Consider the following 22,441-nt stretch of genomic DNA (forward strand, 5'->3'; position numbering starts at 1 on the left):
TAACAATTGGGAAGTTATTACTAAATAGAGTTTGGTAATAGAGCTTATTACCAAGTTGGGACCAAGTTTTTTTACAACAAAATAAAGGTTATTTCTATATAGAGTATTCCTATATAGAGGTTTTACTGTATAACAATTGAGAAGTTATTACTAAATAGAGTTCGTTAATAGAGGGTAATACTAAGTTGGAACCGAGTTTTTTTTATAACAAAATAGAGGTTATTTCTATAGGTGTTTTTAAATTTTTAAACCACGTATGTGTATCTACAATGTTATTTTATTTTAGTTTACCTAATTAAAAAATAGGAAAATTACATTAATTAAAAATAAATTAGAATTATGGCAGTAGTTGTTAGTTATTTTAAAAGGGTGGTACCGCCCTTCTTTATCCATGGAGGAATGGACTAAGAATTTGAATTGGAAGAATAGAAAACATCCCCTCCCCTATATAATATCCACAACTCCTAAACTCCAACTTAAGAAAATTCAACAATGGAGCAAACTGACAGCTGCCATCCTTTGTTGAACGGAGTAAGAAGACGAAGAACAACATCATCTTTGACTCCTTACACCCATGGTTTCTCTTCTGCTCAGATCCAATCACTCTCTGCTGTCTGCGGAACTCTAATTCCTTCATTAACTTTCGATGATTTCGCCAATCAATTTCCACCGGAAAGGAGGGAAGCTGCTCGTTCCTTCTATGAATCCTCCGCCTCCGACCTGCCGATTCCCGATGAGGTTCGGTTTATTTTGTTTTTATTCGTAATTCTGATAATCCCGAGATTTGACTGTTTATTTTGTTTCAGGTCGCACAACGGATGGTGGAGAGAGGTTTACCGGAGGTTCTGTTGTTAGTAAAATTGATATTGAAAATTCTGTCGTTCAGATTTGGTACGCTTTTGCTTTGTGGATTTCAGTGTTTGGATTGGAATTGGCCTTTCGTTCATAAGTTTTCTGAAATTTCTCTGGAGAAAAGAGAAACGATTCTCCAAAAATGGTCGAGGAATAGGTTCTTTGTTCCTCTGAGAGTGATGTTTGCAGTTGTCAAAATCTTCACCTTGTTCGTCTTTTTCTCCGGGGTAATTACTTCTACTTCTGCATATTAATTTACTCATGATTCATGAAATTTATCTGCTATAGAAATCAATTGTAGCATTGTTTTTGTTTTTATTTTATGTATTTATGACTTTAAATCAGTTGACATCCTAGGGCCCCTAGCTATGATAATGCAGACTGTGCTAACCATTTTCATATAAAACGTTAAAATAGATAATAAAGTGGTTTAGTCCTTTAGGTATGCCCAAAATGATGACATGAACGATTTGCAATGGAGTTGGATGTAAAGCATGAAAAAAAATTCCACATGGCAAATATGTGTCTGCCACATGGCAATGCACTAAAAAAATAAAATAAATATTAACTATGTTATAAACTTAGAAAAAAATAAAATTAATTATACCTAATTCTATAAATGGTAAAAAGCTCAAATACATATCGTTCACACTATCATTCCGCATCACATGAACACTAAAACCGGTCATTGTGACTTTATTGTAGTCGGAGCAAAATTTTAGTGACTTTATTGTCATATTTTAAAGTTTAATGATCATACTACCACGAGAGCTTTTTAGGTAGTAGGTCATGAGTTCAATATCAGTCTTTAATAATTAAAAATAGAAAACCTTGGTTATATTAATAATTCATAATTTCTTCAATCTAGACAAATGTGTTTGGGATATAGATTTGATGCTTTCACAAACAAACTTGGGAATTTGATTCTGACATCTCTTTAGCTTTCACAAACATGATAACATGGTAAAATTTGGGTTTAGAACTAGGATTTTTTTTTTTCTTTAGTGAATTACATAGGTCACCTCATAGGCGTAGGAAAAGGGGGCATGGGTGCCATTGTACCCCTGGCTGCTGGAAATCCTTTATAATTTTATTTCTGGTTTATATTTGCTCATGTCAAGCCATGAAAACTTAATCTCCATTTGTAACAGACAGATGAAAATTCTCAAAATCCGGCATGGGAAGCAATTGGGTATCATAAAGATACAAGGGAGAAGTTAAAAGTACCAAAAGATAAGATGCCTCTCAGTAAGGGAGTGATAGAGCTAGCAAATGAAGATGATTCAACACTTGTTCAATCTCTCAATAAGAAAGGCCTGCAAGTCACTGAAGATTCATTGCACAACACCTTAAAGATCAAATGTGATGTAGTGATTGTTGGTTCTGGTTGTGGTGGAGGAGTTGCAGCTGCAGTGCTTGCAAGCTCAGGCCAGAAAGTACTTGTATTAGAGAAAGGAAATTACTTTGCATCACAAGATTATTCTTCATTGGAAGGACCATCCTTGAATGAACTATACGAGGCCGGTGGAATACTTTCCACTCTCAATGGGAGGGTTTTGATACTGGCTGGATCAACAGTGGGTGGAGGCTCTGCTGTAAACTGGTCCGCCTGCATAAAGACCCCCGATTCTGTTCTCAAAGAATGGTACCTAGATCATAAGATTCCCCTCTATGGGAGTTCAGAGTATCACAATGCAATGGATACAGTGTGCAAGAGGATAGGCGTCACCGAGAATTGCTCCAAAGAAGGATTTCAGAATCGAGTTCTCCGAAAAGGGTGTGAGAATCTTGGTCTAAAAGTTGATTCAGTTGCAAGGAACTCCTCTTCTGATCATTATTGTGGTTCTTGCTGCTATGGCTGTAGAACAGGAGATAAGAAAGGTACTGATACAACCTGGCTAGTCGATGCTGTCGACTGCGGTGCTACGATCCTGACGGGGTGCAAAGCCGAGAAATTGATATTAGAAGAGGATATTAGCATAAATAGGAAAAAATGTTTGGGAGTGATTGCTAAAGCTTCAAATACAAACATCACTAGGAAGCTGCAAATTGAGGCTAGAGCAACAATTTCTTCATGTGGTTCTCTCTTAACACCTCCTCTACTGGTTTCAAGTGGGTTGATGAATCCAAATATTGGGAGGAATCTCCATCTCCACCCAGTTATAATGGCGTGGGGATACTTCCCGGAAGATGCATCCGATCTCGACGGAAAGATTAACGAGGGAGGACTCATCACATCGATCCACAAAGTCGTCTCAGAAGAGTCGAAAGTCCGTGCCATTGTAGAAACTCCAGCATTAGGACCAGGCTCATTTGCAGTATTATCTTCATGGGTTTCAGGGAAGGACTTCAAGGAAAAGATGGTGAAATACAGTAGAACTGCTCATCTTTTCGCACTGATAAGAGATCAAGGTTCCGGTGAAGTGAAAGTGGAGGGTAGAATTACGCACCGGATGAACCAGTCGGATAAGGAGAATCTAAAAACTGGCTTAAAGCAAGCTCTAAGAATTTTAGTTGCTGCTGGAGCTGTAGAAGTAGGCACTCACCGGAGCGACGGACAGAGGATCGCGTGTAAAGGGATTAAAGAGGCGGATTTCGAGGAGTTTTTAGATACAGTAACTGTGTCCGGGGGATTAAAATCAAAGGAAGAGCATTATAACACACTCTTTTCTGCACACCAGATGGGAAGTTGCAGGATGGGATCTAGCGAGAAAGATGGTGCAGTTGATGAAAACGGCGAAAGCTGGGAAGCAAAGAACTTGTTTGTCTGCGACGGAAGTGTACTGCCAACTGCAATCGGAGTTAATCCTATGATTACAATTGAATCCACAGCTTACTGCATTGCCAAGAAGATAGCTCAATCATTGCAGAAATATTAGATAACAATTTTCTTAAATATTAGATAGCAATTTTCTTAAGTATGAGGATTAACCTAATAATTTAATAAAAGGAGGTGTATGTATCGTGACATAAATAAGTATATTGATTATTTTGATTTTGGTAGATTAAACTCCTAATCTCTTAATTTTTATTTTTACATTAAGCCCCTAATAATAAGAAAACTCAAATTTGAGCACACAACTCTATTAACATGGCATTATTCATTTCATTTGCCTTCAAAATTAGTATTTTTAAGAACACAATTTCAGACAGATCAGTTGTTTAACACTGATTAAACTGAATTATATCCACAACTAACTTATACAAGCATATGTGACAAAATAAATAAATGATCGGATAGCAACAAAAATCAAGAGTTCAATCCACTAAAATTAGAATGACAAAATCCACTGGATGCTTTTTGCCTAATAAATTTAGGCATGTAAATTAGACATTGTACAAACAGAAGGCAGAAGGTAAATGTACAAATCACTGTCAATCTCATTGCAGATAAAACTTTCCACTGGAATGGTGTCAGGCTGGGGTTTCATTTGTGACCACAACAAACTCCCGTGCCACAAAAGTTCAAAATATGTAATGATGGTAAAAGAATCCAAAAAAAGGAAAAGAAGAACAGAACAAAAAATACAAGGGTAATGACCCTCATCCCTCTTTGTTATTGTAAAGATTCAGTTGATTTGGTTCACCAAAATCCATAGAGTTCTAATCTGCGTGCGTATCTTGATTTATCAAACACTAGTGGATTGCTTTTACTGCTTTTTCTGCAGCATCGTCCAAGTCTTCTGCTGTGATTAGCTTCATTCCACTTTCCTGCACACGCATTTAACAAACGTAAGGACCATGGCACACGGAAACTTTGATTTTATCTATTTAAGAACTCAAAACTCTTGGAAACTTGCACGAAATTTCAGGTCAACTTCCCATAATTTAACAAAACTGGAAACTTTTTCTTAAAATTTAGAAGCTTGTTTCCTAATATAATGTGTTTTCAAGTGGATCTATGCTATAATCACATGAAAAGAAAAAAAAATCCTTTTTCCCCTCTATTATGTGAGTTGTATATAAATTTTGTAATGGCTATATATAAAATTTAAACACAGATATACCCATATATTTTTATTATTCACATGTTTCCCTAAGATCTCCATTTCCTAAAAAATTTACAAATATTGTTTCCCGGTTTTTGTTTTTTGGTGTTCGTTTCTGTTTCCATGTAACATAGCATAAGAAACTTCTGTGTCAAAATTCAAAAATCTTAATACAATGTAATGATTTAACATCAACTTAAATTGACAGTTACCTTGAGAATTCTCTTTCCTTGGTCAACATTAGTGCCTTCCAAACGAACTATGACTGGTACTTTAAGTGCAACCTTGCATAAAGGACCAAGAAAAAAGTAATGCTTTAATAAATTCTTCATTTAGGTAAAAAGCATTTCATAGGCATGATTTTACTTGATTTTTGAGCAAGTAACTCTTTTCAACAAGTTCCTATAAAACACAATTTGATCAAGATCTCACATGTTTGGCTGCATTAACAATTCCACTAGCTATCACATCACATTTCATTATTCCTCCAAATATGTTCACCAAAATTGCTTTCACCTTCTCATCAGAAGTCAATATTTTAAATGCCTCAACCACCTGCACCACAAAATCATAACAGAAAACACTTCAGAAATTAATGCTTCGGCCAATTCACACTCAGATTATTAAGATGGCCAGTGTAGACAAAGGCAGGATAGACCAACTCATGATGATTAAGACCAGTATAAATAAGGTAAACACTTCATTTAAATCTCATTACCTGGTTTTCAGAAGCATTTCCACCAACATCTAGGAAATTGGCAGGGGTTCCTCCATGCAATTTAATGATATCCATAGTTGCCATAGCCAATCCAGCACCATTCACCATGCAGCCAATTTCTCCATCTAAGCCAATATAATTTAAATCTGCCTTGGCAGCAGTAACCTATACATCATCATCACTTTTCAGTTGGGGAAAGTGCAGACCAATCAAGTATACATGTATGACAGAGTTACAGCGACAGAGATATATGCATACAGAGGGAACCAAGAACAGTCATATACAGCACAGAAGTAATCAGAAATAGTTTCGCCTATAGCCGCTCAATTTTTTCAACTGGTCAATCTTCTAAGGTTCTCCTATTACTAAAGAAGAGTAAATAAGAACAAGTGTACACCATCAAGATGCCAATCTTCGTTTACCTTTTTCCTTCTCTTCCTTTTACTGGTACAAAGGAAAAAGTTACTGATTGTCAGGCCCCATTTGTTTGTCGGAAAATATTGTGTTTTGGAAAATATTGGGTAAGGGAAAATTTTGTGTTGGAAAATAAAATATTCTTTAGTGTTTAGTTATAACACCAGAAAAGGGGAAGTGGTGGATGAGTATTATTTTCAAAAGGGTAGGAAGGAAAATGTTTTACTCTTTTCAAAAGGGTAAAACATTTTCCTCATTTTCTTCATAAATTTTTCTGTTGACCGACCTAAAATTTTCCGTTTGACTAATTTTCCTAAGGAAACAAACACCGGAAAATCTGCACAATATTTTTCAGCAAACAAACGGGGCCTCAGCTTATAAGATATTCTCGTCATTATTATTGCTTTCACGCATGCTCTCGGTAGCTTTCTTCCTTACTTTCTTTTTTAAGTATTGGAGTCCTATATTAACATAATCCTAATCTATTTGCACATGAACCTCAACCCAGTCTCAAAAACGTCAACTACATAAACTTATATCCTTCACTATGCTCAATTAAGGGGGAAACTGAATTAACTTAAAATTAAAGGGAGTCAAAATATAAAATCCCTCTAACTATTGACCAAAAAAAATCAAAAGAGAAAGAGAAAGAAAGATAAAAACACAAAGATGTAGTAGTAGATAATCATTTTTTCATAATTCTATTGCAGCCAAACCTCTCGGGGGTCCTCCTGTGTTGGATCACGGAGGTTAAAGATCTCCTTCTGTCTAAAAGCAGCATTATCATCAAAGTTCAACTTAGCATCAGCAGCAACCAACTGGCTATCAGAAGTTTCTGCCATAGGATTGATCTGCACAAAGAACCACAAATGTTCACAGTAAGCTATCAGTGTTGTAATACATTTACGATGGTGTTGGGGAGAGAGTTCATATTGCAGTGAAGGAAAATGATAATATTACTCACTTCCAACAATGTACAATCAGTCTCGCAGAAAAGCTTATATAATTTTTTCACTTGCTCAATTGAATCTTTTCTATCAGCTGCCTTTGGATCTAAGCCATCAACTACTTTAGCAGCATCTTCATCCGTAATTCCTTTAAATACATCAATTGGAACCTACCAGGAAAAAAAAACTGGTGGATTAGTTATTCAACAACCATAGCAGTCGGACCAGGATAGGACATTTCCTAGATTGTCGTGCTAAAACACAGAAGAGGAAAGGGATGACAACCTTAATGATCAACTCAGGGAATTTCTCTGCAAGGTCTTCAATGCTGGTTCCCCCCTTTTTACAGGCAATAATAAGCTGAAAACCAAAACAAAAAAAGAACTACATCTTAGTTCAACACAAACATTCCTATTCAAACTTGCAAAAAATGGAAAATATGCTGAGACCAGAAAATCCAAATCGATAATTGAAATCACATAGAAAAAGAATTTTTTTATCTCAGATAGCGAAACATACTGGCCCAGCAGTTTGACGATCAAGCATGATTGCAAAGTACATCTCATTGATGAGTGACAACTTTTCGCAAAGGTACACCTGGAATAGAAAACAGATATCCGAAAATCAATTCCCAATAGCCATATTATTCAAAAAGGTTAACTTTATAGAAGAACTGGTGCAAGAAATTTATATGAGAAAAAGCATGGACTAAATTTTTTGCAGATAATGTCAACATGAATTCTATGTCAAAGGAACTAATGATGCTAAACCTTGCTGACAACTTTTCCTTGGGGACCAGTTTGCTTGGTAACAAGTATCTGACCAAGCATCTTTCCTGCATGAAATAAGTATATGACGGGGAATTAGAGAGACCAACTCTAAATATATGAAAGATCAACTAATGCAATTTTATAGAATTCAATTTCCTTGATCACATTGAAACAAATAATGCATCATAACAACATTCTCAAATAAACATATATTTCCATAAAAAAAAAAGCTGTCACAAACAACTACCATAAATACCACCCAACCAATGAACATCAATCGTTATACCAACAAACAACACTGACTGTCCGGTTCCAATTTCGGAGCCAAATACAGGAGAATTAAGCTAAATTTATTAGTTCTACGTTACAAACAACCTGCTAAAACAATTCCAAGAAGAATAACATGTAGCTGAGGTTTACTTTAACATGAACCTGAAATTGCAAATCCTTGTAATCCCAATCTTCTTAGAATTAAAATACTTTCTCTTTAATTTCAGAAAGACATACTTATAATTATGGGAAGCCAATTGTGCAATCACAATAACCATGGGAACAAAGCTAGGAACTCAAACAAACTCAGGTTCCAGCTTAAATATTATCATAAATTCAATTTCCATGGATTGGTACAAGTTTCTAATCTCAAGCAAACTCACAATTAAACCATACTATAATTCACCAACATCATGCATGGCGCTCAAGCTATAATTTATTGAATAGTCAATAAATCAAATCACTACCACTGTATGAGATAATCATGGTTCATTTTCAACAGCAAATAGCCATCTCAGTTCTACACATATCATTATAGATAAACAGGATTTACAATTATCCTCAACATAACTTACAAATAGTATAGCAGCAATAAAAAATTACCAAAAATTAAAAATAAAATAAAATCAATCTTCATTACCAGCTATCTCTTCAACCTTGTCAGTTTTAACAATGTGAACTCCACCCTCAAAACCGTTCTTAAATTTTCCTAAGCCTCGTCCACCAGCCAAAATTTGGCTCTTAACGACCAACTGCAACAAACTCACAGTTAGCATCATTCCACATCATTTATATAATCTAATGTTTCTACAGCCAAATTTTGCTTCAACGTTTTTATTTACTTAGCAATCAGTGACATAGCATTTTAAATGGTTACCTCGCTTTGGTTAGGAAATACATCTTGAATTGCCTTTTTCAATTCATCGGTAGAAGAAACAGCAACTCCTCTAGGAACATTGATCCCGTATTTCCCCATCAGATCAGCTCCCTGTTAAAAACAAAAAACGCATCCATCCATTACCACCTGGAATCAACGCATTTCGTATTACTCAAGCAAATACGGAGATTTTAAACAGCACCAAATTTAATAGTCTCCAAACAAACAAACAAAAAAAAATATCCAAAATCAGCATGTTCCACACGCCAATAGATGTAAAATATAAGTTGTAATTTTCCCCTGGCTATTGCTAAAAGTGAGTTGAGGAATAATTATCATTAGAAAATAAGAGGAAATCGGTAGTAATACAGGTAATTACTGTGTTCCTCAGTTTCATTCAAATGAAACTAAAAATCAAAGATGCAGAGCTTAAAAGACGTAAATAGGATATGGCTTAGCTTATGAAAATGAAAATAGAAAAGACCTGATACTCATGGATATTGAGGCGACGGAGTTGCTGCTGCTGCCATTTTCCGGCGACGGAGAGGGAACGAGAAACCAGCTTGTTTAAGAATCCTCTCATTTTGCTTCTTCAAAGATATCAAACTCCGAAACCTAGCTACAGAAATGTTAAAGAAAGTGTGTGAGAGGAAAGGAGTACCGGAATCAGAAGCGATCGGGTCAAGAGAACACAAATTTTGAACGGACCCTAGACTTTTCACTTTGCATTAATTCCTAATTCAGCCCAACATTTTCTGTATTTATGCTTATGTGCTCTTCCTGTTCTCTCTCTCTCTCTCTGAATATTGAAACTAATTATTTTCCTTTATTATGATTGGTTTTTAATTTCTTTTCACTTATCTATACTATATATTATATATTACGGAAGCAGAGAGAAATGAAAAGAAGTGTTTTAGAAGTCTTTTTAATGAGTTGTTAACATAGTAAAAAATCGGATTAAAAATATTTAATTAATTAAAAATAAATATTAAATAATTACTAGCCTATTAATTAAAATAATAAAAGAAAGCAAGAGTTACAGGAAGATGAAAAAACACAAAGCAAAGGAAATCCAAAAGTCACAAATAAACTTCTATATAAAGCATGATAGATAGTATTCCACCATTATATTCATTGGTCACTTTAGATAGTATTATATTTTTGAAGGTAAATATTCGATTTTTTTCATATGTTGTAGTTATTTTGTCATTTCTGTTGTTACACAAGTTCTATACATCTCGCTATCTTATCCATGTTTTCTTTTTTATTTGTCTTTTTTTTCCAAACTGATAGCTTCAATTGAAGAAATCCGACAGAAATAGAAGATGCATGAACAACTAAAACCGGAAAACACAAAAGTGTCAAAAATTACAAGAAATTCTTATGTTTCTCAAGATAATTATTCGATTTTTTTTCATATGTAGTTATTTTTGTTCTCAATTTTATTGTTGTTTTCTTTTTATTAAACAATAGTTGTTATAGTTTTATTTTCAGAGATGAAATTCCATTTCCGTCGTTACCCAGGTTTCATACCTCTCACTACCTTATCCATGTTTTCTTTTTTATTTGTCTTTTTTTTTCAAAATGACTAAAATAAAGATTTTGTAAATTTGTATTCTTTTTTAGTATATGTTGCTAGGTGTTATCGTTTCGATTGCTAACTCTTAACTAAAATTTAGATTTTCGACTTTATATGAACTCAATTTTTGGCTTTCTCAATTGTGCTGTTGTTTTATTTTTATTAAACAATTGTTGTTATAGTTTCATCTTTCAGAGATGAAATTCCATTTCTGTCGTTATCCAGATTCCATACCTCTCGCTATCTTATCCATGTTTTCTTTTTTATTTATTTATTTTTCAAAATGGCTAAAATAAAGATTTTGTATATTTGCATTCTTTTTTAGTATATGTTCCTAGGTGTTATCGTTTTGATTGTTAACTCTAACTAAAATTTAGATTTTCGGCTTTTTATGAATTCAATTTTTAGTTTTAACTGAAGTTAGATTAATTTTTCTAATTCGGAACATGTTGAAATCCACTCATTTTTTTAGTTTGAGTTTAGCTAATTGATATAAATTGTATTTTTTATTTTTATGCATTTTGGTACAAATAGATATAAAGTTTCACACGATAGTTGTTCATTGAAGTTTGAGACATATTAAATAAAATATTAAAGAGATATTGGAATATTATACTTACAATGAAGTTTATTTCAATATAAATTATGTTATATTATTATTATCAAGAAGTTATTTTTTCCCAATTTTCTAGACAAGGAGATTGCAAGCGTCTAATACGCTTCATAAGATGTTTATTCTTGAAGAATGTGGATTATGCTAGATACGAATTCAAAATCAAGGTAAATAAAAATAAATTTTGATGCTCAAAATCCTAAAAATGTACATTAATTATGGATATCGAGATAATTGCTTTTGCAACATTGGCTTATATAATTTTTAACTATTATATTATGGTTCGTACAAAATTGTTAGTATTTCAAGAGTTTTTAACAGATGAAAATGAAATATGATCATAGGATAAATTATTGAAAAATATTAATTAAGAAAATATTATTATTTGAATCTCTTCAAATTCTCAAATGTTGAGCATAATGATTCTAATTAATATAATTAATTTCACATATTAATTATAAAACGTTTTTTTTTGTACTGAGTGGTTACAATTGCGATTTAATTCTATTTAACTAAAATTAATTTATGGACTTAATACTTCATTAAGAAAAAATAAAATGTTGAATTAATGGGCAAAAAATGTTTTCACTCTCCTCTTTATACGCTTATGTCTCGACAATCTCTCTTATTTTCAAAAAAAAAAAAACCCCCGAGAGGAAGATGGTTCTCTCCTAATTATCTTTTTCGTCCCTTCATTTTTTTTTCAATTCTTTTGTTTGTTTTTCTTACTTACAAAATTCAAGAATATATAATTATTAGAAAATATTAATAAAGTCAAATAAGTGATATCTGCGAGTGTGGCTGATATTCTATATAGTGAAAGAATGAAGAACAAATTGATCGAATGTCTTGATGAGATATTACGAGATGAAAATATGAGAAATCATCATCTAAAACTGATTCAATTAGATATATTGGGTTATTGTAGCAGAATGAATAATTGAATTTGAATACTTGGTGATCATGAAATTCCATCAACCAAAATAATTATCATCAAGATGAATTTGTGACTAATTCTTACGAATTTTATTTTTTTTATGTGTAACATATTGAATTGATAAAGTTTCTCCATATGCAACATTAGAAAAGTATTGATATGATACACTTTATACACTTCAAATATCATATATTCAATTTTATATGATATGATACACTTTATATTCGTATTTTTCTAACATACACCAAATCTCACTTTAATAAATTTAAATCACAATTGATTCCATCAATTGCATATATATCAAATAAATTCACCTATCTCCAAGTTTTATAGACTTCAACAATATCACTTTTGAACCGCTAATATGTACGATTTTCTTACACTTCCAATAATTCCAATCAATAAACACCATACACCTATAATCATATTTCATCATAATAATACTTAAATCTATAATTTGTCACTCCAATAACTATTTATATTATAATTTTCAATCATTAGCATCAACATCATCATCACTCTTATAAAAGTCATTTTATAAACCTCAACATCAACATCACCATTTAAATTTCAGATCTCATTTATTCAACTTAAGGTTCTCTAACACACTAATTTCATGTTATAATCTCTCAATCATGAATTAACTTCCAATACCATTAAATGAAACCTCCATATTTTATCTTCCTCAATCTCAAATCTCTTATCTTCAATTTATCACTTTATCATTTCATCAATCTCCTATAGTCCTAAGAAGACCAACTTATCATGTAAACCAGTAGCAATGTCTCTCAAATAAGGAGAAAAATCAAAGCAAAAACCAAATTCTGGTTTAACGCGAAAATGACCAACATATGCCGTTTTCAGCATCACTTTTTCATACGGAGTCCGATTAAGGCGATTCAAAAACCATTGGAAACGTAAGATAATAATAAAGAACTTTCATGTAGGACTCCATGACAGATTCGGCCTATATCTGGTCTAAAAATGCATCACAAGATTTGGGTACGAATCTGATTTTTCAGCAGCACCTATATAGACAATTCTCTATATCTCTAGCTCAAAGTTATGACTTACTCATAACCCATATCACCAAATATCAAATAATTTACTATTTTTCATACACTCAATATGTTACTAACCGAAAAATTTCAAATTATGTTTTTAGCTATCACCAAATATTCATATTCCTCAATTACTATCGATTATTTCTTAGATATCATCAAATATCGATATTCCTCAATTATTATCAACCTTAGGTCCGAAGAATTTAACCTAGAGCTCTGATACCAAACTGTCACACCCGACCCTAAATGACCTCAATCGGCATCGGGCGTGAAATGGAAAGATAATAATCAATACTTAGGAGTCTCCAATTTATCCACATATCATTATATTACAATTGCAATACCAACGTTCTAACCATAATTCTGACAATAAGCATCCAACTTCCAAACCTCGCCTAATCGGGCGGTAACCTTCTCTCTCTATCATGTACTTTCTCACCTAAAAACATTAAAACATTTTAAAACGTGAGACAAAAATCTCAGTAAGAAACTATCAGCCATAAAAACCAACTTTATTTAACATAGCTACATATATACCTTTAGAAAGGGATTTAATCAAAACCTTATAAAATATACTCAAAACCAAAGTTCATAATATAGTCAAAGTAGTAAACCAAAAACCAAAAATATATAATCTTATATCGATTCTTGAGTTCAAAACCTTATAAAATATTATAATCAAATAAGTGTTTTATCAAACCAAAGCGTAATCAATCAAACGTAAAACCTTATATCAAAATCAATCATAACGTAAAACATAATCCAAATGAACTTAAAACATTGTATCCATCCTCGAGTTTCTCCCCTGAAGTATCAATCCATAACCACATATATAATCGAGACGTCTCTTAACATTGCCTATCCCATATGGTCTTACCCGACACTTCTTTGCCATACCCAATAGGTCTTTCAAACTGTGTACACAGGCCATGTCCCTCACTGAACATGACCTTCACATATGGAACCACCGATCCGGATAGCTCTCGATGGATATAAAATCATAAAATCATAAAATCATAACGTGCCCAAATATCCTTTCACAATCAAATTCCAAACTATTTCATAACCAAAAATCATTTAGCTACAATTAGCCATTTTGTATCATAAAAATCATATTTGGACTTCAACCCAAAATAATAACCGTAATAGATTTCTCAATCCAAAACAATTCGTAAGAAATCATCAACTTCATTTTGTTTAATATAGATATATATTGAAACCAAAAACATATACGTATATCTGTAAATCAATCAAATCAAGCCTTAAATCAACATAATCAAGTAAAATCCGAAATTCACATAGAAGCATAATCATTAGCTTCATTTGAACCGTAATATCACAATAAAAAGCAAAATCGTGGAAAACCCCAAGTTTACAAAATACCCGTATAAACCCTGAAATATCAATTTCTGTAAATCCGTTGATTATATATATATATACATATATTTATCAAACTCAAAATATAGTTGATAGTTACTTACCTTGGCTATTAATTGAAAACCACAAACCCGTTCAATTCGCCTCTAAACTCTGTCTAAGCCATTTCCCTCCAAACATTGTCGAAACTCAAAAACTCTTCGACTAGGACTTAGATCTATATATAAGGATGCTATGTTTCTAATTTCGAGTGATTCGAATGGTCGAATATCCGTAAATCAAAGAAACGGTGAAGAAACGGTTCAGAGAAAATTGATGAATCAGAAAATGAATATAAAAAAAAAACAAAAAACATGGATAATTCTTCCCTCTTCGCCAAATATCCATTTATATATATCAAATCTGACGAATATCCAGTTTGATCCTCTATCTTTATATAATCTTTTAAAAATTATCTTAAATGTTTAATTTACACTTAAAACCATCGAATTAACTCCAAACTTATCCTATAGCACCAAATAAAAATCACACACCTAATAATGATCATATATACTAATATCAAAATATAAATTCTAGAAATTTAGTCACGGACGTGACACGTTAAAAGTAGTAAATGACCTCATGATCTCCTAGGTTTACCTCAAGTATCCCATGATGTTGTTGGTTTCCCACGAGGCACACTATTTGAGATGTTTCCCTTGGGGAAAACCAAGATTCACTCAGGGAAATTCTAAGTAGGAAGCTGGTTTTCCACGAGGCACACTATTTGAGATGTTTCCCCTGGGAAAAACTAAGATTCACTCTGGAAAATTCTAAGTAGGAAGCTGGTTTCCCACGAAGAACACTATTTGAGATGTTTTCCCTAGGGAAAACTAAGATTCACTCTGGGAAATTCTAAGTAGGAAGCTAGTTTCCCACGAGGCACACTATTTGAGATGTTTCCCCTGGGGAAAACTAAGATTCACTCTGGGAAATTCTAAGTAGGAAGTTGGTTTCCCACGAGGCACACTATTTGAGATGTTTCCCCTGGGGAAAACTAAGATTCACTCTAGGAAATTCTAAGTGAACGATGTACTAGGAAAACATGAAAAGTTTCCTAAACAGACCCTGGGGAAAACTAAGATTCACTACAAGAAAGTTGACTTTTTGTAGGGAAAATCTTGTGGGGAAATATTTTTCCTCACTAAATGTAATGAATTTGTGGGGATTTATAAATTCGCCACAAAATAAGACATATTTATGGGGAGTTCAAAATTTCGTCACAAAGTCTGACATATTTGTGGTGGAGTATAAAATTCGCCACAAAATTTTAAATATTTATGGGGAGATTACAATATCGCCACTGAAAATATAATACTTTAGTGGGGAAAGTTTAATTCTCCACAAAATACAAAAATATTAGTAGGGAATTCAGAAATTCCCCACTAAAGATACTTGTCTTAATTAATAACTTTTTTAAGTATGGTTTTTTTTTTTGAACCTGAAAGTGAATCTTAAATAAATGATGGATTTGCATCCATATTAATAGTGTTTACAAGCCAATCTGGCACAAATGTTGAAACGAAATCGCTAGCATTGGAACAGGCAAGCCTAGCTACCAAATGAGCCGCACTGTTCGCTAAGCGAGAAATAAAAGCTAATTTAAAAGATGGGGTGGATCTTAGCAGGGTTCGACAATCCTTCACAATCATACCAAATTCAGAAATGTCCTGCTTTTCAGAGTGAATAGCGTCTACCACAACCTTAGCATCAAATTCAAAAATAACAGCAGAATAACCCAAATTAGCAATCCACAACAAACTCGTGCGAATTGCAAGAGCTTCTATGACTCGTGGCTCCTTAATGCTTGGGATAAGACTGCTACTGCAAAAGAGAAAAACTCCCCTTTCGTCCCTAATAACCACTCCCATGCCACTGCTATTTAAATCATTGAATATGGCCCCGTCGATATTGCATTTGATAAAGCCCGGGCTGGGCCTGTTCCATCTATGCTGAGGGTTTGGTGAAAAATGGTAACCTCTCATCTGAGTGTCCTGTGTACGCGGGAGTGGCTGGACGGCCGTCGGCGGGGCCGTCTGTATGTGTGATGTCTGCATCTGTCGATTGCCCAGAGGTGGCGCCTTCTGTTGGTAGGCTTTCCAATCCTGAACATCCTCCAGACTGATGCGCCATGCCGTGTCTGCCGGCCACCATCTCATGTGCCATATGACTCTGTTTCTGTGATCCCAGATTGCTTTAAGTGCACAACAGATTCTAGCAATTTCTTCCATATTTGAGCTGCTCAAGGCTTGGAGAAGCCATTCGTCAAGATATCTGTTATCCATTCTTGGCACAGGAATGCCTGCTACACGCCAAATGTCACCTGCGAAACAACAATCAACAAATAAATGGTTATCCGTCTCTTATTGTTCCACACATACTGGGCATTCAGTTGAAATGGGGACTCTCCTCTGGGCCAACCGGGCTCTAGTGGATAAACACTTTGAACACAGACGCCAAATAAACTGTTTTAGCTTTGGGGGGATCATCAACTTCCATAATCTCTTCCAACCCTCCTGGGATCTGCTAGCTTCTACTAGCCCCATACCTGACAAGTAGCCTGAGTGAACATTGTAGTGTCCATCCTTAGACCAATGCCAAATCCTCAAATCTTCCCCTACGTTATATGGCAGGATAATATCACTTATAGCCTGCACCTCTACTTCGCTAAAACAACCATTTAATCTCTGCATATCCCACCCTCTCCCATTCTCAAGAAACAAGTCCGCTACCATCAAGTTCTCCATTCCAGGGACCAAAAAGGAATTTATACAAAAACCCTCCAAATTAGGAACACACTCATCCTCCCAAACTCTGATTGATCTGCCATCTTCCACTCTCCATCTAACCCATGTTTTCAATATACTAATACCTTCCCAAATGCTTCTCCAAACCATACTAGGATTATTGCCTAATTTGGAGAGAAGTAAGTCCTCCCTAGGGTAATATTTAGCTTTGAACATTTGACTTACTAAAGTGTTTGGGAATTTTAGTAATTTCCATCCCTGCTTGCCTAACATTGCTAGGTTAAACACATGTAGATCCTTAAAACCCATCCCACCCGACTCTTTAGGTCTACATAATTTACCCCATTCAAACCAATGAATGCTTCTTTGACCCTCAGGTTTCATACCCCACCAAAAAGAATTCATTAATTTTTGTAGCTCATCACAGATAGATAAAGGTAATAGGAACGTACTCATACAAAATGTTGGTAAGGCTTGAGCCACGGACTTTAACAACACCTCTTTCCCAGCCTGGGACAGGAGTTTGAGACCCCATGCACCAAACTTCTTGCGAAGCCTATCAATCAGGAAAGCGAAAATCCTACGTTTGGACCGTCCAATGAGTGATGGCAAACCCAGATATCTACATGTGTCGAGAGGAGTGCACACCCCTAGTAATGCTTTGATCTGTGAACGCAAGGGATCAGGAACATTAACGCTGAAAAAAAACCCTGACTTGTTTAAGTTGACTGCCTGGCCCGAAGCCACTTCATAATCAGACAGGATATTCATGACCTTTCTAGTTTCATCTATAGTTGCCCCAAAAAACAAAAAGCTATCATCAGCAAAAAACAGGTGTGTTATTGTCGGCGCCCTTCTGCAAATCTTACACCCTGAAATAAGCCCTTCTTCTTCAGCCTTACTGATGAGTTTAGATAAGACTTCAGCACACAGGATAAAAAGGTAGGGAGATAGGGGATCCCCTTGCCTCAAACCTCTGCCAGGGACAACTTGGTCAGAGCATTCTCCATTCATTGTCACCTTGTATTTCACAGTTGTTATGCATAACATCATCCAGCCAATCCACGTTTCATGAAATCCCATTCTTCTCATAACTGCTTTAAGGAAATCCCAATCGACTCTATCATAGGCCTTGCTGATATCAATTTTTAAGGCCACCTGCCCCCTCTTCCCTCTATTCAATCTTTTCATGTAATGTATGCTTTCAAAAGCCACCTGCACATTGTCAATTATAGACCTTCCAGGAACAAAAGCCGATTGGGTTTCACCAATAATCTTAGGGAGGACCCTTTTCAGACGATTTGCTAAGGCCTTGGCAATTATCTTGTAGATGACATTGCACAGGGCGATAGGGTGAAAATCCTTCATCATTCTAGGATTGTCAACCTTTGGGATCAGAACAATTGTGGTGTCATTTATTCCGTTTGGAAATTCCCCCTCACTAAGCCACTTTGCGCAGGCTGCTCCCACATCTGCTCCCAATGTGTCCCAAAAAGCTTGAAAGAAGCCCGGATTTAGCCCATCAGGGCCAGGGGATTTATTAGGACTCATAGAAAAAAGGGCTTGTTTAAACTCTTCCTGGTTAAAAGGAGCAACAAGTGATTCATTCATATCAGGGCTGATGCACGTGTTAATTACCTGCACAGTGTCACCCCTATTCAGATTCGATGCCGAGAAAACATCTTGAAAGTAACTCTGTGCAAGTTCCAATAGTTCAGCTTGGTTATCAAACACAGCCCCATTCTCATCTGTCAAAGAGGAAATAGAATTCCGTTGACGTCTGGTTTTGACATTAGCATGGAAAAACTGAGTGTTTCTATCCCCTTCTGTCAGCCAGAATACCTTTGCCCTCTGCCTCCAATAACTCTCCTCAGCTTCCAGGGTATCATTAAGTTTTCTTTTAGCTAGGAAATAAGCGGCAATGGATTCCCTGTTTCTGCTACCATGTAATCTTTCCATTTGGATCCTCCATTTCCTAATTTGACTTTTGAACCGCGTATTGAAATTCTGACCCCACACTGCCATTTTCTGCACACATTCCTCCAAATTAACCTGAACTGGTTTTCCCCTCTGGCTTCTCCAGTGACCTCTGACCATAATACTGAACTCTTGCTCTTTAAGCCAAGCCTCCTCAAAGAGAAATCTCCTACCTCTACTTCTACTTCTCTCCCTTGTCAGATGCAGGGAAAGCGGAAGATGGTCTGAATAACCCGTCATACAAGTTTTGAGATGATGATTGTCAAAACGATTCAGCCACTCAGCCGAAGCAAAACCCCTATCCAGCTTTTCTCTAACCCAGACCTCGGACCCTCTACCTCTTTCCCAAGTAAAACGGTTTCCGTTCAGAATCAGTTCGCTTAGCCCACACTCCTCAATTGTCTTGGCAAACTCCTGCATTAAGGGGTTAGGGTATACCGCTCCACCCACCTTTTCATCAGAATTCAGAATACAATTAAAATCTCCAATCACTAGCCATGGGACAGAATCATCCCTGGCTAATCTTCTCAGTAATTCCCAAGACTCACCATGCCTACTGCGGTCAGCAAAACCATAGAAACCCACCAATCTCCAATCCCCCTGAGAGGGCTCAGTGATAATTGCCTCTATATGATGATCAGAGAAACTTTTGATCACTACCTGAGTCCCTGGTTTCCACAATAAAGCTAACCCCCCCACTACGACCTCTTTTACTGACTGGGAATGCTCCCTCAAACTTTAACTGTTGTTTTAGCCAACTTAATCTCTGATCCTCTACCAGTGTCTCCATCAAGAATACAATATTAGGGTTTTGGGACGAAACAAGCTCCTTTAAGGAGCGAACTGCCCGATGGTTTCCCAGGCCACGACAGTTCCAGCTTAAGCAACTCATTCCCCCCGGCGGCCCTGTTCTTTAGGGCTTGCCGAACCAATTTCTGTGGAACTCCCCTTATCCTTTCCAAGAACAGAGACTTCCCCCTCCTGCCTAATCACACCCTCCCCCTCCCTTCCTTTTCCCTTATCCTCCCTTCTTTTTTTTCTGACATCATTCAGTTCCATCTCAGTATCTTCCCCCTTTTCTCCTTCCTCCTCATCCCCCATCCCTTTACCCTCATCATTCGCTAACGGTTTAAAGAAAGGCCCTAAAAAAGGGCAGATCATTACTTCTCTCTCCCCCTCCCTCGCTTGTTTATTCATCCCCCTCACTTCCTTCCCCCTCCCTGTATTAGTTATATCCCTCATAGCTCCCACTCCCCCTCCTCTCCCACCTCCCGACCGCCTCATCCCCCCTCCTCCTTTGCTATCAATTAGCCATTTTGCCCCACTATTGTCCCCACCCCTTCTTGTTGGGGCTTTGAGCCATTCCCCCCACTCTCTCTGAATCTCACCCCCCTGCATGTTGAAAACTCTCTCACAAAAACGTTCTGTGTGCCCCAGACAACCACACACATAGCAGAAAATACCCAGACGCTCATATTTGAAAGTGGCTAAATACCACACATTTCCAGTGCTTCTCAGTTTTTTAAACCTTTTGAGGGGGCGTTCACTGTCCAGACTGACTCTGATACGCATAAACTGTCTATGAATCCCAAAATTATTGTTTAAATCATACTCTTCAAAAGTCCCTAAAAAGTTTCCTAGTTGTTTTCCTACTAGTTCAGACATAGTCCCCACAGGCAGGCCATAAATTTGCACCCAAATAGAATAATTCAATAAATTCACATCATCTATATGCACACCCGAGTTCCAGACATTCATAATCAGTATATAATTGTCAAAAGACCAATGACCTCCAGCAATCACCCTATCTCTGTCCATCGGATGAAAGAATTCAAAAGAGAAAAGGTTAGAATTTACCTCTTGAATATCAACCCCTCGCATTGGTCTCCATAGAGCCGCCAACCTGTTTCTCATGCTCAAGAAATTGAGTGGCCTATCTGCCACAAACCTTCCTAGGAACCGAAGACCCGTACCAATCTCCACTTCTGGCTCAGCCGGTGAAATCAAATCAAGCAGCCCACCTTCCCCCCCTTCAATCCTAAGTCTTTCTAATTCCCTCTCCATTTGTTGTTAACTTTTCAAGGTAAGATTCTATCCAATTGAAAAAAACAGCAGCCAAGAAGACACACCAAATAGGCTCAGAGACAAAAATCCCCAAAATCTGGGCAAGAAAAAACGCAGCAGAGACCACCAGCCCAACTCAACTCGCCGGCGATTTCGCACCGCCGCTCACCGGAAACCACCTCCTCACTCTCGTCGCACGCCCCCTGCGTCTTCTTTGCACCCACCCACGGTCACCACGCAACCCCCCTGACCTAGATTAGAAATCGCTGAAACAAGAAACCGTAACCCTAAAACTCAAAAACGAAATCGCAAACTAACAGAAACGCCGCTGATCTGAAATAGGGACACCTTTACCGGTCGACGGAAAGGACGCTCTCACCGGCAAACGGCACACGGCGACGGCCCTTTACCGAGGTAGCGCGGCTCACGGCGTCGGACGGTGGAGGTTTTCGAGAGAGACAAAACGCGTTCCAACTTTTTTAAGTATGGTTGTTTACTTTGTTATTATTATAAATTTAAAATAATTAGTAAATATCAATTAAGGTTGATTTTATTGGTTAATGCTCTCAAGTCGCTTAAACTAGAGATCTCAATTTCGAATTCTAGTGTACGTAGAAAACTTTTATTAAATAGAATTCATCTAAAAGGTGTCTGACGAGTTTCGAACAGAACAATGAGATAAATTATATAACAAAATAATTAGTAAATATTATTATATTACAGAATATATACACAGAAAATTTTAAAACAAATTAACTATAATTTATTTTTAAAACTTGAATCCAAACTTATAATAATTAATTTTATTATATATATATTATAATAAATTTTATAAAATTATTTAATTTAATTTATTTATTAATTAACAATATAAATATATCTTTGAAATTTTTTGTGAATATCTTAAAATTTTATTATATTTTCTAAAAATATACATATATATTCTTTTCAAATAAAAAATATTTCTTTTTATTTACTTATTTTGTTTGTTTTTATAGTAAATATTTCTAATAATTAGATATTATTTGTTTAAATATTTTTATTAAATACATAATCTTAATGATTTTACTCAAAGTATGAGTGTCAAGACAATTTTATATTAAATTTTATTCTAGTATCTATTTTTATTAATTTACTTCTAATTTTTACTAATTTATTAAATTTCATTTCTATTTTTAATTAAGACATTTTAGCTTGCTCTCTTTTC

The 22,441-nt window shown here is 35.5% G+C and overlaps 2 protein-coding genes across 2 annotated transcripts; one reads left to right on the forward strand and one right to left on the reverse strand.

Annotated features, from left to right (window-relative positions):
- Nucleotides 1-396: 396 nt before the first annotated feature.
- On the forward strand, nucleotides 397-3,889 carry LOC136231142 (long-chain-alcohol oxidase FAO2-like). The gene is made up of 3 exons (XM_066020424.1): nucleotides 397-738; nucleotides 807-1,079; nucleotides 2,004-3,889. Exons 1-3 carry the CDS (start codon nucleotides 493-495, stop codon nucleotides 3,729-3,731), a joined length of 2,247 nt encoding a protein of 748 aa, XP_065876496.1. The 5' UTR covers nucleotides 397-492; the 3' UTR covers nucleotides 3,732-3,889.
- A 199-nt stretch (nucleotides 3,890-4,088) lies between these two features.
- LOC136231143 (succinate--CoA ligase [ADP-forming] subunit beta, mitochondrial) lies at nucleotides 4,089-9,608 on the reverse strand. Its single transcript, XM_066020425.1, has 12 exons — nucleotides 9,322-9,608; nucleotides 8,838-8,948; nucleotides 8,601-8,712; nucleotides 7,691-7,755; nucleotides 7,440-7,517; nucleotides 7,206-7,280; nucleotides 6,938-7,090; nucleotides 6,690-6,824; nucleotides 5,560-5,724; nucleotides 5,274-5,396; nucleotides 5,054-5,125; nucleotides 4,089-4,563 (listed from the first exon to the last, which is right to left on the reverse strand). The coding sequence occupies exons 1-12, from the start codon at nucleotides 9,418-9,420 to the stop codon at nucleotides 4,489-4,491; spliced, it is 1,263 nt and encodes a 420-aa protein (XP_065876497.1). The 5' UTR covers nucleotides 9,421-9,608; the 3' UTR covers nucleotides 4,089-4,488.
- Between the last annotated feature and the right edge of the window lie 12,833 nt (nucleotides 9,609-22,441).

This window comes from Euphorbia lathyris, chromosome 5 (genome assembly GCF_963576675.1).
Source record: "Euphorbia lathyris chromosome 5, ddEupLath1.1, whole genome shotgun sequence".
Taxonomy (NCBI): Eukaryota; Viridiplantae; Streptophyta; class Magnoliopsida; order Malpighiales; family Euphorbiaceae; genus Euphorbia; species Euphorbia lathyris.